This window comes from Pecten maximus, chromosome 2 (genome assembly GCF_902652985.1).
Source record: "Pecten maximus chromosome 2, xPecMax1.1, whole genome shotgun sequence".
Classification (NCBI taxonomy): domain Eukaryota; kingdom Metazoa; phylum Mollusca; class Bivalvia; order Pectinida; family Pectinidae; genus Pecten; species Pecten maximus.
This window is the reverse complement of record NC_047016.1, coordinates 26,961,174-26,981,699: the sequence shown is the minus strand read 5'-3', so window position 1 is coordinate 26,981,699 and position 20,526 is coordinate 26,961,174. Positions and strand designations below refer to the sequence as shown.

The window sequence follows — 20,526 nt, the reverse complement described above, 5'->3', positions numbered from 1 at the left end:
GATCAAATTGGGTTCAAATCCATTCATAACTTTTTGACTAGTAGCAATTTAAAGGAATTACCTCTATTTCCCCTATTGGGCCCCACCCCTTTAGCCCCTCTGGGGTCAGAGCCACCATTTATGCAAAATCTGTTCCCCTTCTCCCAAGGATGTTTCTGACCAAATTGGGTTCAAATCCATTCATAACTTTATGACTAGTAGACATTTAGAGGAATTACCTCTATTTCCAACTGGAATAGTTTTCTGGATTCAATAATTTCTTTATCCATGTTATTTTTTGAGCTTGACAATAAGATTTTACATGTGGCATTCCTAGTCCCCCATTTTCATAAGTATTTATCATTGTATTTCTTTTGATTTTATCTTTTTTTCCGGACCATAAAAAATTGAAAAAAACTTTTTGTAGATTTTGGAGAAATGTTTCTAATGGATCTGGGAGTGTAGAAAATAAATGCGTAAATATTGGTAGTACTAGAGTTTTTATAACTGTAATTTTTCCCAAATAACTCAAGTTTCTAAAAGACCAGGGGCCGGTTGTTCGAACGTTCATTAAATTAAACCATCATTAAAGTATCATTAAGTCTTAATGATTCATTAAATGTCTAATGATAGATTAGTTAATGAATCATTAAAAATGTGTTGTTGGAAAGGTCATTTAAGGTATCATTAACAAATAAAGGTTTAATGAAGACTTAATGACGGATCCATAATTAAACCATCATTATCTGTGGGGATTCCCTCTTCCCATAATGCAACATGCGTAAACATCCCGGAGACAAGTAAAGATCAAAGATGGCAAAGATGGCAAGAAAAAAAATGACTAAAACATCTTGCGACCATATGTTTGTGAATTTACCTGTAAATCAATGATAATATGTTCGTGTAATGTTTTAATGATACAAACTTTGATGGACATAGGAAAATCAGGTTATTCAACCTTTAGTTATTTTACAAACATAACGAACAGGTTATATAACATTTATATTAAGCACTCTTGTTGGCCCGGATGGAATCATGGAGATGTGTGGGAGGAGACCGGAGTATACGGGGGAAAGTACCTGGTCGGGAAGGGCAGGTATCCCTATTTACCTTTTCACGTCCGATCGGGGAATCGAACCCGGTCGGCCTAGTAGAACAAGAGGCCCATGGGGCCTGCATCGCTCACCTGGTTGGATTAGGCCAAATGTCAAAATAATGTTCATATTCAATTTGTTTTATTTGTTAATCTCTAACAATGCTATATATGGTTATAGTGTGGGAATCCAAACTGCTTTAAAGATTAATGAAGTCCTGACTCTCTAAGGTCTGAAAGACCTCAAGAATTGCTTTTAGAACATGCATTCCTCACTTTATGACTAGTAGTGATTCAAAGGAATTACCTCTATTTCACCTATTGGGCCCCGCCCCTTTGGCCCCTCGGGGGTCAGAGTCACCATTTATGCAAAATCTGTTCTTCTTCCCCCAAGGATGTTTCTAATTAAATTGGGTTCAAATCCATTCATAACTTTATGATAAGTAGCGATTTAAAATAATTACCCCTATTTCCCCTATTGGGCCCCGCCCCTTTCGGGTCAGAGTCACCATTTATGCAATATCTCTTCCCCTTCCCCCAAGGATGTTTCTGACCAAATTGGGTTCAAATCCATTCATAACTTAATAACTAGTAGCGATTTAAAGGAATTACCTCTATTTCCCCTATTGGGCCCCGCCCTTTTGGCCCCTTTGGGGTCAGAGTCACCATTTATGCAAAATCTGTTCTTCTTCCCCCAAGGATGTTTCTGACCAAATTGGGTTCAAATCCATTCATAACTTTATGACTAGTAGCGATTCAAAGGAATTACCTCTATTTCACCTATTGGGCCCCGCCCTTTTGGCCCCTCGGGGGTCAGAGTCACCATTTATGCACAATCTGTTCCCCTTCCACCAAGGATGTTTCTGACCAAATTGGGTTCAAATCCATTCATAATTTTATGACAAGTAGCGATTTAAAGGAATTACCTCTATTTCCCCTATTGGGCCCCGCCCCTTTGGCCCCTCTGGGGTCAGAGCTACCATTTATGCAAAATCTGTTCCCCTTCCCCAAAGGATGCTTCTGACCAACTTGGGTTCAAATCCATTCAAATCTTTATGACTAGTAGCGATTTAAAGGAATTACCTCTATTTCCCCTATTGGGCCCCGCCCCTTTGGCCCCTTTGCGGTCAGAGTCACCATTTATGCAAAATCTGTTCTTCTTCCCCGAAGGATGTTTCTGACCAAATTGGGTTCAAATCCATTCATAACTTTATGACTAGTAGTGATTCAAAGGAATTACCTCTATTTCCCCTATTGGGCCCCGCATCTTTGGCCCCTCGGGGGTCAGAGTCACCATTTATGCAAAATCTGTTTCCCTTCCCCCAAGGATGTTTCTGACCAAATTGGGTTCAAATCCATTCATAACTTTATGACAAGTAGCGATTTAAAGGAATTACCTCTATTTCCCCTATTGGGCCCCGTCCCTTTGGCCCCTCGGGGGTCAGAGTCACCATTTATGCAAAATCTGTTCCCCTTCTCCCAAGGATGTTTCTGACCAAATTGGGTTCAAATCCCTTCATAACTTAACAACTAGTAGCGATTTAAAGGAATTACCTCTATTTCCCCTAATGGGCCCCGCCCTTTTGGCCCCTCTGGGGTCAGAGTCACCATTTATGCAAAATCTGTTCCCCTTCTGCCAAGGATGTTTCTGACCAAATTGGGTTCAAATCCATTCATAACTTTATGACTAGTAGCGATTTAAAGGAATTACCTCTATTTCCCCTATTGGGCCCCGTCCCTTTGGCCCCTCTGGGGTCAGAGTCACCATTTATGCAAAATCTGTTCCCCTTCCCCCAAGGATGTTTCTGACCAAATTGGGTTCAAATCCATTCAAATCTGTATGACTAGTAGTGATTTAAAGGAATTACCTCTATTTCCCCTTTTGGGCCCCGCCCCTTTGGCCCCTTTGGGGTCAGAGTCACCATTTACGCAAAATCTGTTCTTCTTCCCCCAAGGATGTTTCTAATTAAATTTGGTTCAAATCCATTCATAACTTTATTATTAGTAGCGATTTAAAATAATTACCCCTATTTCCCCTATTGGGCCCCGCCCCTTTGGGGTCAGAGTCACCATTTATGCAATATCTCTTCCCCTTCCCCCAAGGATGTTTCTGACGAACTTGGGTTCAAATCCATTCAAATCTTTATGACTAGTAGCGATTTAAAGGAATTACCTCTATTTCCCCTATTGGGCCCCGCCCCTTTGGCCCCTTTGGGGTCAGAGTCACCATTTATGCAAAATCTGTTCTTCTTCCCCCAAGGATGTTTCTGACCAAATTGGGTTCAAATCCATTCATAACTTTATGACTAGTAGCAATTCAAAGGAATTACCTCTATTTCACCTATTGGGCCCCGCCCTTTTGGCCCCTCGGGGGTCAGATTCACCATTTATGCACAATCTGTTCCCCTTCCACCAAGGATGTTTCTGACCAAATTGGGTTCAAATCCATTCATAATTTTATGACAAGTAGCGATTTAAAGGAATTACCTCTATTTCCCCTATTGGGCCCCGCCCCTTTGGCCCCTCTGGGGTCAGAGCTACCATTTATGCAAAATCTGTTCCCCTTCCCCAAAGGATGCTTCTGACCAACTTGGGTTCAAATCCATTCAAATCTTTATGACTAGTAGTGATTTAAAGGAATTACCTCTATTTCCCCTATTGGGCCCCGCCCCTTTGGCCCCTTTGCGGTCAGAGTCACCATTTATGCAAAATCTGTTCTTCTTCCCCCAAGGATGTTTCTGACCAAATTGGGTTCAAATCCATTCATAACTTTATGACTAGTAGTGATTCAAAGGAATTACCTCTATTTCCCCTATTGGGCCCCGCCCCTTTGGCCCCTCGGGGTCAGAGTCACCATTTATGCAAAATCTGTTCCCCTTCCCCCAAGGATGTTTCTGACCAAATTGGGTTCAAATCCATTCATAACTTTATGACAAGTAGCGATTTAAAGGAATTACCTCTATTTCCCCTATTGGGCCCCGCCCCTTTGGCCCTTCGGGGGTCAGAGTCACCATTTATGCAAAATCTGTTCCCCTTCTCCCAAGGATGTTTCTGACCAAATTGGGTTCAAATCCCTTCATAACTTAACAACTAGTAGCGATTTAAAGGAATTACCTCTATTTCCCCTAATGGGCCCCGCCCTTTTGGCCCCTCTGGGGTCAGAGTCACCATTTATGCAAAATCTGTTCCCCTTCTGCCAAGGATGTTTCTGACCAAATTGGGTTCAAATCCATTCATAACTTTATGCCTAGTAGCGCTTTAAAGGAATTACCTCTATTTCCCCTATTGGGCCCCGTCCCTTTGGCCCCTCCGGGGTCAGAGCTACCATTTATGCAAAATCTGTTCCCCTTCCCCCAAGGATGTTTCTGACCAAATTGGGTTCAAATCCATTCATAACTTTATGACTAGTAGCGATTTAAAGGAATTACCTCTATTTCCCCTATTGGGCCCCGCCCCTTTGGCCCTTCGGGGGTCAGAGTCACCATTTATGCAAAATCTGTTCCCCTTCCCCCAAGGATGTTTCTGACCAAATTGGGTTCAAATCCATTCATAACTTTATGACAAGTAGCGATTTAAAGGAATTACCTCTATTTCCCCTATTGGGCCCCGTCCCTTTGGCCCCTCGGGGGTCAGAGTCACCATTTATGCAAAATCTGTTCCCCTTCTCCCAAGGATGTTTCTGACCAAATTGGGTTCAAATCCCTTCATAACTTAACAACTAGTATCGATTTAAAGGAATTACCTCTATTTCCCCTAATGGGCCCCGCCCTTTTGGCCCCTCTGGGGTCAGAGTCACCATTTATGCAAAATCTGTTCCCCTTCCCCCAAGGATGTTTCTGACCAAATTGGGTTCAAATCCATTCATAACTTTATGACTAGTAGCGATTTAAAGGAATTACCTCTATTTCCCCTATTGGGCCCCGCCCCTTTGGCCCTTCGGGGGTCAGAGTCACCATTTATGCAAAATCTGTTCCCCTTCTCCCAAGGATGTTTCTGACCAAATTGGGTTCAAATCCCTTCATAACTTAACAACTAGTAGCGATTTAAAAGAATTACCTCTATTTCCCCTAATGGGCCCCGCCCTTTTGGCCCCTCTGGGGTCAGAGTCACCATTTATGCAAAATCTGTTCCCCTTCTGCCAAGGATGTTTCTGACCAAATTGGGTTCAAATCCATTCATAACTTTATGCCTAGTAGCGCTTTAAAGGAATTACCTCTATTTCCCCTATTGGGCCCCGTCCCTTTGGCCCCTCCGGGGTCAGAGCTACCATTTATGCAAAATCTGTTCCCCTTCCCCCAAGGATGTTTCTGACCAAATTGGGTTCAAATCCATTCATAACTTTATGACTAGTAGCGATTTAAAGGAATTACCTCTATTTCCCCTATTGGGCCCCGCCCCTTTGGCCCTTCGGGGGTCAGAGTCACCATTTATGCAAAATCTGTTCCCCTTCTGCCAAGGATGTTTCTGGCCGAATTTGGTCAAAATCCAATAAGAACTTTTTGACTAGTAGCGATTTGAAGCAAATGTTGACGGACGACGGACGGACGACGGACGACGGACGGACGACGGACGCTGCGCCATGACATAAGCTCACCGGACCTTCGGTCCAGGTGAGCTAAAAACGAGTGCGATATCCACTATGCCACCCGACCACCCTAGAATACGATTATTCTGTTTAGATATAATTTAATATCTTAATGATTACCATTTTTTTAAAATAATTTTGTAAGCTTGCCTCATTGATATGAAAATATTTTTAAAAACATGATTTCGTTCAGTATTACGAGAGATTATGTTTGGTCTGTATACCTTCATTGTCACACATTGCCTGAACGTAACTGATGGAATGGTATCCCTTCCGATTGACAAAAGTCGGCTCGTTCTGAGTCGGAGCCTGAATACGAGTCTGTGTTCCAGAAAAAATACACGGATACTAGCTTGTGGTTGTACTTTTCAATTGCTATAATCTTCATTATCCTGCTAAATGTGAAAACTGCATGGGAAGATATTCGAAAGAGCACAGGTCCGAACGTGTTACATTCGCTATTATGTTGCTACACTTTGTAAATGTACCTTTCTGTTTTGGATTTATTTAAACCTATTTGTATTGCCATAAATCAAATCAAAAAGGATTGGGCAAAAGTTATAATAACATTATTAAAGCCCTTTCCCAAATAATTACAAAGGTTCAACATTTGGCAAAAAGAGAGTGTGAAAGCCATCAATTAAATATTTTCGTAACATTGTTCTCCGAAGATTCAAAATGTAAGGAAGTACAGGAATTTTTTTTATACATTTTTGAGAATTCACATAATTATTATAATTTTTAGAAATGTATATGAATTGTGACATGACGTAATGTGCAAAGTACCGTCATGTGCTTGATAGTGACGTTTTCCGCGGCACAACGTTACAAATCAACACGGCTGTTTTTTTTGTTTTTGTTTTCATTTTGTAGTACGTCATGATCTTGGTCAATGTCTGGAGAAACGTATTGAATGTTTTATCCGCAGAGAGAATGACATTTCACATATTCATACAGGTTTTCTTGTTTACAACATTACAACAGTGTTATAATATGACTTAAAATTAATTATACGTTTTATCGGGAGGCGTCTATACCATGCACGTGTAATTTTAAACATAATTCCATGCGTCACATAAATGTATTTTTAAGCATACATGTACGTGTATATGTATTTGTTTTCTTCAAATTATCAAACATTCCATGTATGCATATAACAATTTATTTGTTTTAAGTTTTGCACTTTGAAATATGCGGGGCATAATTGTCCTATCATAACTCAAACCGAATAACACTGGCAACAGTATTCCGTTATACCTATTATTCATATTCGTCTCTTAAACCTACATCGATCTGCACCAATGTCACATCATAACTATTTTTCATTAATACAAGTAGTGAAAGAAAACACACATATATTCCCTTACTGACTACATAAGTAAAACACAGTTACCACTATTGTGCTGTTACCTATATTTTTCTCCTATTCATAGCTCTCTCCAGTTTATCTCTTACTAAATCTACTGTTAAAAACGATCTTTTCTGGACAAAACCGGTATCTCGCTCGGACTTGGTTTTCGGTATAATCATCCGACATGGAAAACTCTTGATGGGATAGCCGACTCTGCTGTCTTCTATGTACATCAAACATAATATTCATCGCCATTTTCAGTAATGATGGTTTAATGATGCCCCCAACCATCTTTAAATATCGGTGATTTAAGTAAGCTTTAATGAGTCGCTAATGATTGTTTAGCGTTAATGAACGTTTGTACAACGTCATAATTTTGCCAATGACGTCATGACATTTAATGAAGGTTTAATGAAGGTTTAATCCATCATTATCTTTTAATGAACGTTCGAACAACCGGCCCCAGTCATTTAAGAGTTTTTTAACAGATATAAGTTTTTCTTCAAAATTATGCTTAAGTGATGTCTTCCTTAGTCAGATCAAAAGAAATGCCAAGTAGTTTAAATTTCCCACTATGGTTCCAATGAAGACCTCTCTCTTGTAAATATTCCTCACCACAACCCCGTTTAACCCCAATCCATAATAAGTGGGTTTTGTCCAGGTTTGTTCGTAAACCAGAACAGTCTATAAAAAGATCAAGTGTGCTTAGTGCGTTTTCTAATGAAGTTTCATCATCATCAAGGCATAGTGTTGAATCGTCTGCATATTGACTCAACATATATTCAGAGTTTTCTATATTAATGCCCTTTATATTTGGATTAAACTTAAGAGATGAACTAAGAAGTTCTATAGATAATATAAAAATATATGGTGATAAAGGGTCTCCCTGCCTAACTCCTCTTTCAATATTAAAGAATTTTGACATATGTCCATTATTAGAAATACAACTCGAACAGTTATTATAAAAACATTTCATCCATTTTCTTAAATTGGGCCCAAAACCTTGAAATTCTAATGCTTTTTGAATAAATGGCCATTCTAGGGAATCAAAAGCTTTCTCAAAGTCCAATAAAATGAGTAATCCTGGGATGTTATTTTCACATGTTTTTTCAATTATATCTAAAATAAATCTAGTACATTCCCCTATGTATCTACCTTTTACAAACCCTTTTTGTGAATCACTAATAAGTTTATTTAAGTATGGTTTTATTCTATTTGCAATACATGAGGAAACAATTTTATAATCTACATTGAAAAGTGATATAGGGCGCCAGTTTTTTAAAAACAGTTTTGATTTACCTTCTTTTGGAATACAATTTATAATGCCCTGTCGCTGCGAAATAGACATATACCCCTTTTCAAAAGATTCATTAAAAGAGTTAATAAGGGGGTTGTAAATATCGTTCCAAAAAAATTTATAGAATTCCACTATAAATCCATCTAAACCAGGAGATTTTGAATTTTTCATATTTTTGAGTGCCTTTAAACATTCTAATCTATTAATAATGCGATTGTGATTAATTTGATAATAATATTAGTTGACGATGAATGATAAGAAAGGGAAGCTCACCATATTTTTCCTTTCATGCATGTTTTGTGATAGCTAGGTTAATTATATGTATGGTCAGTAGTAAAAGTTTCAAGACCAACCTTCATTTCCTCATATATATATTTTTACACTGCACTCCTAGAATAACCCTCACACCTCCTAACAGGACAGCAAGCTCTGTTTACTCAGCGAAAATGACACAACAAGGTATTGGCGGAATATGGCTCATCTTTTAGATGGCCGAATATTTATTTAAACATATTTTAAAAAGAATTACCAAACTTTTTAGATAACATTTTTTATGAGTAAAGGTGCGGCCTATAAATGACTTAGCGCCGACATCATAAAAGTGAATCGTTATGATGACTCACATATACAAAGTTAAACATTTAAAGTACTATTCAATACAATACATAGTAAATATTATATACAAAACATGAAATAAGGGCGAGGTGGGAGGGTTAAATCGCTTTTTGTTGGTGAGTAAATTCTTCAGGAAAATGTTGTTGGTGGGTAACTTCTTGAAGAAAAATCAAAAATGGCGAGAGGCTTGAAAATTTTGATCTGTCCCCTGTGGGGTTCGCATGCTGAAACAGGGGTCAGTTGTCACGTGGTACAGAACTGACCAATGAGCATGTGTTCCAAAAATAAATGCCGATGAATAGAATGACCAATGAAATCGTGTTACAATTGTAAATACCGGGAAATTCAAAATATATTAAACTGCATCAAGTTTATACGTTTGTGAAAAAAGTCGTCTATTGCTAGACTTTTATTTATAAATCATCCCCGTATTAACATGTATATATCCTCCCTGTACTACACACACTCCGTCATTATGTTATACTGATACAACCTTTAAGACGATATAAGAAGAAGTGTCAAATTGATATCTAAAACCAACCAGACAGATGTTTAACAGTAATGATCCTATTCATTAAAGAAAAATAAAGAGATTTACCAAAACACAGAGTAAAGTACAGATAGATTTGAAGTGAGAGCGAACAGACAGGAACCGTGATCACCTACACCATAGATCCAGAGGAGCTATTACCGTAATGTTTGGTATGAGGTATGTTTATAGCTGGTCCTGAATCTTACACAATAAGGCATGATGTGGTGGTGGGTATCCCCAACACTAACAGACATATACTTTATATCGTATCTGACAAGGTAATGACTGTCTTACCACGCCAAACTCTCCTCGTCTGGAGCGAGGGGAACTCTTGTCGAGGGGAACCATGTCGGTGTTGTGGTAGGGATTAGCATACAGACATGGATTCACCAGGATTCCTTATCAGATATACACATATGTCAGATGTTTTGAACAGAATTAACCTTCAGAAATGTTGAAAGAAAATCTGTATCACATATATACCAAAAAAAAAAACAAATTCCAGGAGCAAATGTTGTGTACCATCTTGTTATGTTTCGTTCATGTTACAGAAAAACCTGTTTTCCCAGACCACCCTGAATAGGCCAAGATATATAAATAAATCTTAAATTAAAACTTAGAAAATGCCATGAATGCAACCCACCACCCTCATCTGTACCCTAAAATGCAAAAGACTGTGTGTTATGAAACTATGGTGTCTAACAGAACTAGAGGCCACATGGATAACACCTGGATATTTCAGTGATTTTGGCAAAACATACCATTTTGATTAAATTACATTACATATATGCCAGGCATTGAATTCAACACGTTTTGTTTTACCCAAGGATGCTTCAGGTCCAAATATATATTGACTAAATCTTGTCATTCTTACAGTAGAAGAAAGATGTCAGTAAATTTGCTTTATACCCACTATTGGGCCCCACCCCTCAGACTCCTGGGAGGGTCAGCCCCATCATTTGTTTAATTTTGAATCCCAGTACTACCTTGGGAAGCTTCCAGTCAACTTGCAAATAAATTTCCAGATATTTGAAGGAACTGTTGACATAAGGAGAGATGACAGACATCACAGTATCGAACACAGGGAAGTTCCTCTTAGTCCTTGGACAAGGTCAGCTAATCAAATCAGTTGAGGGGTTTATGTCATTGATTTGGAACTGGATGAGGCATGATGGGCTAACACTATACATGTATGCCCCCCTCCATCCCCCCTAACCCCCCACCAACCCCCACCCTTATACCCCAATAAAATGAAAGAAAGCAATCAATCTTAATACAAAACTTTAAAGTGAAATGCGAATGTCATATATTTATTGTAAACAACTTTGCAGCAAGTGAGACAATTAACAGGAGGTGGTCTTGTTACACTGGAATAGCAGATGTCTCATGTTATTAAGGGTCCCTGATGATAGTTTCTAAGCTAACTGCAACATAATCATTTTTCTCAAAACACAGGTGGTCACTTTAACAGGAGACACTAGAAAGTCACCTTGATGATCCAATTGTCACCAACAGCACCATCTGCACACCCGTATGATCTTTATTGGCTCATGTAATTTGAGAAAAATGTTTATCCCTAACAGAAACATTGATTGGTAACTGCTTGCCAGCTTTTGAAAACCTTCTGTTTCCTTTGTCCGGTAAAGGCCTTGATACTATCTTTTCAGAGTGACAGAGACTACACATGCTTATAATAATCGGCAGAGTGACAGAGACAGTATATGTTTTTCAGCTGAGTGACAAAGACAGTATATGTTTTTCAGCTGAGTGACAAAGACAGTATATGTTTTTCAGCTGAGTGACAAAGACAGTATATGTTTTTCAGAAGAGTGACAGAGACAGTATATGCTTTTCAGCCGAGTGACAGAGACTGTATGTTTTTTAGCAGAGTGACAGAGAGAGTATATTTTCTGAAGAGTGACAGAGACAGTATATGTTTTTCAGCAGAGTGACAGATCAAGACAGTATATGTTTTTCAGCTGAGTGACAGAGACTGTATATGTTTTTCAGCTGAGTGACAGAGAGAGTATATGTTTTTCAGCTGAGTGACAGAGAGAGTATATGTTTTTCAGCTGAGTGACAGAGACAGTATATGTTTTTCAGCTGAGTGACAGAGACTGTATATGTTTTTCAGCTGAGTGACAGAGAGAGTATATGTTTTTCAGCTGAGTGACAGAGACAGTATATGTTTTTTCAGAAGAGTGACAGAGACAGTATATGTTTTTCAGCAGAGTGACAGAGACAGTATATGTTTTTCAGCAGAGTGACAGAGACAATATATGTTTTTCAGCAGAGTGACAGAGACAGTATATGTTTTTCAGCTGAGTGACAGAGAGAGTATATGTTTTTCAGCAGAGTGACAGAGACTGTATACTCATCACCTGCATGACAGAGAATGTACAACTTTTCAGCTGAGTACAATGTACCAGGGCCTGTCTTTAAAGTGTAACACTATAATGTACTTTCAAGCTAGCCATTGAAGCGTACTCTGCTTTTCCCCCTTGTTTATGCTTTTAGCATATTGTGTAAGACTACAATCTCACAAAACTAAATCTTATAAAACAATAAAATGGATACTTATATATCACAAAGATATAATTCAATAATTATATATAACTTACCCTGATTCTACGCATGGCAGCCACAATCTCAACACGACTGCTTGGTCGAGGTACATCCAGGGTCCCAATATACTGTAAAACACACACATACTTATATTAGATATGTAATACTACTCATATTAGTCTGGTATTGTTTTAAAACAAGAAGCATGAAAATCATAAGATATTTCTAAGAGTTACTTCCCTTAGAAACCATTTTTACACTGCATTATGTAGGAATGATAAACGTACCTAAATAACAATTCACAAGTCATCATCCACTAGTTATCGAGGAAGAGTTTGATGGCTGTGACAGTAATTAAGCCACTAGTATCTCATATTGGGGTATCTGATCATCTCACTCAGAACAGGATCTCTACAGAGGATCTACATGTAAAAAGGCATATTTGTGTGTACATACACATGTATGTACATGTACACAGGCAATACTTTACATCAAAACCACATGTTTTGCCTGTCAATGTATCCCCCAATATACAGTGTTAACTCTTTGCTTCTTTTCCCACTAATATCCTCACACAAGCTCACAAACATTTCACTTTGTATTTCCCCGAGAACTACCTGACCTGTAGTGAAACAGCATCAATTTTTGTTTTTTACATTTTGTCTGTGTCAAGATGGTCAGACCAACATTTATACAAAATTAAGCCCTAAATCACCCATGGTAACTTTCCACCAAATTTGGGGGAAAAAATCCTGTCATTCCTACAGAAGTCAGAAGGATTTCAAAAGATTTTACTTAATTATCCCCTACTGAGCCCCATACCTCAGGCCCCAAGGAGTCATGCAGGCTCACCATTTATTCAAAAATACTTTCATGAGTGCATAGAAGCAATCTAGACCAAATGATATTATACTGTTACAACATTTTGATCAACATCACAGAAATGCTTTGCACTGTGCTACAGTTGAATCTACAAAAACACAGTGAAAATTCTGATTGAGAACAACCGTGTGAGATTGTGACTTCATTTTGGCATTGTGTTGATCTTGAGATGTCACAGCAAGGCTTTATCAGATGGGTTTGTGAATCAATCACAGAAATCAATTTGATTAAAAGAGGAGTATTGGTGAAAGTAAAGCACATATCTATGAAAGAAAGACAGAGTTAAACAAAAGTAAATGTAAATATAACAGTTAAATGCTTGTCAGGTTGTATCTATTGTCACTGTTAATGCATTCTGGCCCAGGTGAGAAAGCTATAGATAGAATGACAAGAGCAACTACAATGAAACCTAGCATGTACATGTAAGATGACACTCATGACCCATATAACCTGTAGAAGGTCTTAATAGAGAGGTGTCAGTGTAGACAGTGTTACATGACAGCAAGAATGACTAAATAAGGTTTCCACCCTATACCAGGAACTAGAGCCCCTTAAATCCGGAAATATTTGTAGGAATACACAGACATAACTTATGCCTTATGATGCTTGTAAAACGAAACAATGTTTATTTATCATTAATGATGGCAGGATTTAAACTCATCTTCAAAAGCTTAAGCTTCTTAGCATGTTTCCAACAACATCTTCAAGGTTGTCCTTGACATTAAATCAACCTTTGGACAGTCCCTTCTGTGTCTACAAGCTCTTTTCAGACGTTAGCCATTACTTGTACCTAATTCACCAAGGGAAAAGAGGAGCTCACAACATGACAAGAAATAACAATTTATTTCACTTATAAAAACCCATCCCAGCAAACATATATGTCGACGACAAAGCATCTCTACAATGGGTGTGAGTAACTGAAAATGGCCTTGTTTGAGGTGTTGGTAACAAGTAAAAATGAGTTAATTTTTCCTCAATTATCCAATCAGCAGCATCATTAATCATAATGCAGACTGACTATAAAATGTTTCATGTCTACACAGAGACTAGAGTTGTCTGCAAAGTGAATTAAATGTGATAAATTTCAAGTGACTTTTATTTTTAAGCATATTGTAGTTGAAACAGCTATTCAGCTAAAATTTGTGCCTTATATTAAACTGAAAGCTGCCACCAGCAATGTTTATATTAATGGACGACCATGGCACATATCTGTGACTGACAGATATGTACATTTCATTTGCTAATACTTGGTAATTTCATCAATTCCTCGATCATACGATCATATGTAAGTTTCCTATTTTTAGTACTACTGTAGTTAAAGTAATGTCTACAGCTTTTAGATTCAAGGACATATTGAAACCCTGTTTTAAATTACAATTTTCATGTTCTCTTTCTTAACAGCTTTATACCTTGAGAAGATTGTATCTCCATACAAGCTAGTAGGACCTCTAATGTTACCGCCCAACAACTCTTTATAACCCTGGTAATGGCACAGTTGTAACTCCATCAGACAATATCAGGTGAAGACCTGGGATCAGTGTGATTTGATAGTGTGTGATGGGCCTCCCAATATCTTGTTCAGTGAGGTGGCCACCAGATACTACAAGAGACCCACACCTTCACAGTTAGCAGGATTACAGAAACTATACCACTTAACATTAGCAGGATAAATCTTATACTATACCACTTAGTGTTGGCAGAATAAATCTTATATTATACCACTTAACATAAGCAGGATAAATCTTATACTATACCACTTAGTGTTGGCAGAATAAATCTTATATTATACCACTTAACATCAGCAGGATAAATCTTATACTATACCACTTAGTGTTGGCAGAATAAATCTTATATTATACCACTTAACATCAGCAGGATAAATCTTATACTATACCACTTAGTGTTGGCAGAATAAATCTTATATTATACCACTTAACATTAGGAGGATAAATCTAATATTGTACCACTTAACATTAGGAGGATAAATCTAATATTGTACCACTTAACATTAGGAGGATAAATCTAATATTGTACCACTTAACATTAAGAGGATAAATCTAATATTGTACCACTTAACATTAGAAGGATAAATCTAATATTGTACCACTTAACATTAGAAGGATAAATCTAATATTGTACCACTTAACATTAGGAGGATATATCTAATATTGTACCACTTAACATTAGGAGGATATATCTAATATTGTACCACTTAACATTAGGAGGATATATCTAATATTGTACCACTTAACATTAGGAGGATATATCTTATACTTTACCACTAAACATTAGCATAATAAATCTAATAATATACCACGTAACTTTAGGAAAATTAATTTGATACTATACCACTAAACATAAAGAGGATAAACCTAACTTTACCACTTAATGTTAGCAGGATATCTTTTCTCATACAACCTAAAATCAGCAGGATTGATATTTTATAATACACCATACAACTAGCAAGATAAAATAATATTTAATATTATACCAAATGACATTTCAAAGCTTGATAAATATATAATCATTACACCATGTAACACTTACTGATGCATAGTCAATTCTAATACTACTGTGAACATGTTTCTTAACCAACTATAATATCAAAAATATCTAAGTTTTGTAGTTCATTCGGATTTACCATTGGTGGAACAGTACAAATATTTCCTCAAATGTACGATACAAGTATTTAGATAAAGATGGGTCAGATAGTTGTCAGATCCACTGATACTTCACATCCTGATCTCATTAGAAATTTTATTTCTGAAGATTGGGGAGACTCCCAGCAATCATACAAAGTATTGGCAACTTCAGACATTTAAATGTTGAGCAACACAGGAAATAAACTCCATAAGTCCTTTTGGTCATGGTGTTATAAACTCTGCATTATGTTTGATTAATTCTCTGTGGTTTAACTACCTTACCATGTACCTTTACTGATGGCTAACCTTGATAATAAATACACATTCTATACTCAAGGGACTTTGAACCATAGAACCGTACACTGGCACTATCTTACTTTTTCTACAAGAAAACTTTGGCTTGCATTGAGATTTTTTGAAACACAATTTGATAGTGTTTCCAGATATAATCTGGAAACTCTGTGACTCATCGTTCTAATATATGATTTTCACTTTTAAGATAAGGTAGATCATACCGGTGTAATTTGTAGTCTTAAGAAACAGAGACTTCTGGAGAAATTGTCGGTAATATTGTGTTGATGCAAAAATGTGTTAAATAATAAAGTAAAGTAAACAGGAGCTCACAAGGATATACGCCCACCTTCTTATTAATAAAGGGAATTGGTTCACAACATCTAACATTTCAACAGCTAGTAGCTAGCAAAATATGATAACAAAAGAGGATAAAGCCATTTTGCACTTAGCGAAAATGGAGCCAGGCCAAATTTCTGTAAATTGATACGTTGTAGTGTTTATAATTAAATCAAATAAAATAAATTTCTGTTTAGACCCTTAAAATTCCAAATAATATTAAATTGTTTAAAATTTTGTTATTTTATTTTAAAAATAAACCACAGAAAAAAAATAAAATGAATTGGTTTTTAATCAATAAACCATAGCGAGGAGGCAGTGATTATTTTACTCAATTAACAGACAAGTTGTCCAGAGAAAAACAAAACTAGTTCTAGATCTGTCATCCTGAATAGTACTTGCATGCCTGGCCAGATAGAACTTAGCAGTATTTTGTAACATGAAATGTTATGACATTGAAAATTAATTTGATCCCACACATTCTCAGTGAGTGGTACACCGTCAGCAGTCGAGATCAACACATTTCTTTGTCATTTCAAACAGCAATTTCTTAAAATCTAAAGTACATTCCAATCCAATTTAAAAGTTGAAAATGAAACAACAGCCTAAGTAAGCATACATATATGTATATGTTATGAACTATACTGGAAGTTTGCATGCCTAACAGATATCTATACTCACATTAAATTTTTAATAACATTTTCAGTCTAGAAATAACCATTAAAATATGTTCAATGTTGCATGGGCCTTATCTTTAAATGAAATGTGTTTTCTTCATTTCATACACTGGCAATACACATATCACTGCATGGATATAAAATGGTACAATCAAATAAAAATGACAGAAAGCATAATATAAATATAAGTGCCTTCATGCTGAATTTTTTAAGCCAAACCTGTTTCTGTTATAAAACAACACTGAGCAAGGCTTGGAACAGTTGGTCTTGAAAATCACCAACATCAACAGTGAACAAGGCTGGGAACAGTCTTCCTTGAAAATCACCAAAATCAACAGCGAGCAAGGCTGGGAACAATTCAGGCCTTGAAAATCACCAACATCAACAGTGAACAAGGCTTGGAACCGTCTTCCTTGAAAATCACCAAAATCAACAGCGAGCAAGGCTGGGAACAATTGGCCTTGAAAATCACCAAAATCAACAGCGAGCAAGGCTGGGAACAATTGGCCTTGGAAATCACCAAAATCAACAGCGAGCGAGGCTGGGAACAATTGGCCTTGGAAATCACCAAAATCAACAGCGAGCAAAGCTGGGAACAATTGGCCTTGGAAATCACCAAAATCAACAGCGAGCAAGGCTGGGAACAATTGGCCTTGGAAATCACTAACATCAACAGTGAACAAGGCTTGAAACAGTACAACGCATTTGAGATCACCAAAATGCAAATAAAGGAAACGATTGGCCTTTGAGATATAACGAACATCGAAAACAAGCATGCATGTGCATTCAAGGCTGAGAACATTTAAATTGCCTTGGTGGTCACCATCATTGAAAACAACAAGGCTAGGTGCATTATGGACACAGAGATCACTGATATCATCAATATCAGGGACCATAAAACAGTACATACAATGAAAAAGTGATCACAGTGCCTGCACCGGAATTCTTAATACAGATTTATGAGCATGTCGAAATCTGTATAAAAATTAATCTGACATATTTAAAATTGAGAGAATGTGAAAACATATCATTAAATTAAAAAAAATGCTGAGATTTGTACAAATACTTGATTGAAAGAAAAATTGTAAAATTACCTGGTCTTCAGACATACATTTACAGTTTAGACAGAAATACAGAGCAAATTATGTAGCACCTTTTATAGTTAATTACCTTGAGAAAGTTATATCACCAAAATGGCCAAAGCTTGGTCAACTGTGTATCATTAAAAGCCAATAAAAGTTAGACAAATGTCACACATACACAATTAAGGATCACTATGGACTACAAATACTGTACTGGTAATTCAAAGTTGAAAGGTCAAATGTCAGTTAACGAAGAATGAATAGCTAGTAATTGTCAGTCAGGGTCAATATTTGACTGTGATGGAAGTTGTCTTGGGGTTTTCATGAATAATTATCTAAATCTAAATTAAAATGGTTTTAAATCTTTACAAGGGGACTCGGCCAGATGACTACCAATAAATGGCCAGGTCCATATGTACAGCATAGCTCACTTGGTTGAAGTGTCCATCTAAAAATTGGAGGTCAAGTCAGTGTACAGTACTTGGCATTTAAGGAATTACCAGGTACCTGACAATCGCAAATGGCAAAGTCTTTGGAAAAAGGATGAAGGTCTTATAGTTTGTTAGAGCACCTGTCTAGAATGTAGAGGTCTCTGATTTGAATCCTAGCTGTCCAGCCCTGTTGCATTTTCCATCTCCTATTACAATATAGTCACTTCTTTTTTTAATAAACTGACAAAAACATCAAGCTTTTTCCAGTTTTAACTTCAGCCAAAAAAACATTTCAGACTGTCAAAATGTCATGGCTGCCTGTTGGATTTGCCAATGTGGAAGTGGTAAATTACTAGTCTCATACCCAGTGAATAAAAGAGGCATGATCAATCCATGATGAAGATGGACAGCAGAACAGATGGGACAGACATATCATTACCAAAACAGCTCCAGGACAAAGATGATAGCATTCAAAGTAAATCTGAACACAGCCAGACCTGTATCAACATGGCTGACAGATCAGTGTCACTAAAGTGCTTTCAGATCGTGATCTATTTATGAATTAAAGACCAGTTCTCTATGACGTTGAGTTTGAATTTCAGGGACTCTGGCATGCTGGTTATTCTTAATCAGGGATCTGACATATTTTTATTGTTCTTTTTTAAGTTTAAGGTGGCATTGAATGAGATTCTTTAATTAAGCTGTGCTGAGCTCTACATTTTTTTTTTATCTTCTAACATACAGAGTTAGAAGTGTTAATCAATCAATGCTACCACACAAAGACATCTGTACATCCACACATGTATGTCTTCTCATTTACAAATCCCTTTCAATCAAATAAACTTGGTGACTTCAATAGTGTTTTGTAATTATCAGCAAAAAGTGTGCATCCAAATGGTTTGCAATCAAGGAAGCTTAATTAAGATATATATATATACATATGCTTTTCCATCAAACATATTTATTGTCTGATCTATTGAATTAGCAAATGAAAGGTAATGGAAGTGCAAGCTGATACCAAATGACAAACAAGAGGTCTTATGGGCCTGCATCACTCACCTGGTATTCACTTGTTTCATGATTATCTGCCTTTCAATTAATCAAAAGAACTTGTTTCTGTAATTTTACAAATTGGACCCATGTGACCTTGAAATGGAATGTACGTCAAGTTTTCACTTCTAGTAATTATGTTTGGAATCATCCCAGAAACCTACCAGCTAAATATTGTGATTCTTGATGAACATGCAGAAATTGAATGTTTTATCAAATTTGACTGCTGTGATCTTAGAAAAGGGTCAAGGGCACTTCCCTTTGCAAACTTTGTCTGACCTCATTCCAGGAACATAACACATATACATCTTGATTCTAGGCACTTAAGTAAAAAAGAAGAAATCATCAGATGGGTTTTAAAAAGCTGAACCTTGTGACTTTGAATATCGGTCAAGGTAATTTCTTTTTGCAATTTAACTTTAATGCTGTCATGTCATCCAAGTAAAGGTACCTACCCCAGCTATAAACATTTTGTATCTTGATTTTCAGGCCATTTCGTTCATCATAATTTCTTTGAATGTCCTAAATGTTATCCCTGTGGCATTGACAATCATGGGTCAAGTTTATTTCTGTTTGATAACTTTGTTGGGCTCCATCCCAGAAACTTACCAAACATATATCTTGATTTCAAGCCTTATAGTTATAGTCAGAAGTTGTTTGAATATGTCTTAACAAATTTGACTCTGTGAATATGGGACAAGGCCATTTCTTTTCACAAATTTTGTTGTCTGACCATCCCTGGAATATACCAAACATATCTTTTGTTTCTTAAGGCATTTCAGTAAATCAGATGAAGTCAGTTGAATGATTTAAAAAATTTGACCTTTAAATTATAGTAGATATAGGTTGACAATTAAGTACCGACTGAACCTTACAATATTTTGTGGTAAATGTTTTGACCCCCTACTCCCCTCCATTAATGGTGATATTGTGTGACTTAGAACTCAGCATCCAGAGGATATTAGATGGAATACAATAAACTCTAAAATACATCAGAACCTATTATATATGGCATTTCTCTAAATCGAACATGAACCATTCTGATGCGGAGAAATGCATCTGACCTTTTTTCTATTCGTACTGATCACTGAACATTGTTGTCATGAATATCTGTA

The 20,526-nt window shown here is 36.9% G+C and overlaps 1 protein-coding gene across 1 annotated transcript in view; it reads right to left on the bottom strand.

Annotated features, from left to right (window-relative positions):
* Positions 1-20,526, bottom strand: part of LOC117342297 (carboxyl-terminal PDZ ligand of neuronal nitric oxide synthase protein-like) — a 121,951-nt gene that overhangs the window by 86,956 nt on the left and 14,469 nt on the right. Inside the window, exon 2 of the mRNA XM_033904398.1 lies at positions 12,074-12,145. Within this exon, the coding sequence (XP_033760289.1) occupies positions 12,074-12,145 (72 nt within the window). The remainder of the gene's footprint in view (positions 1-12,073; positions 12,146-20,526) is intronic.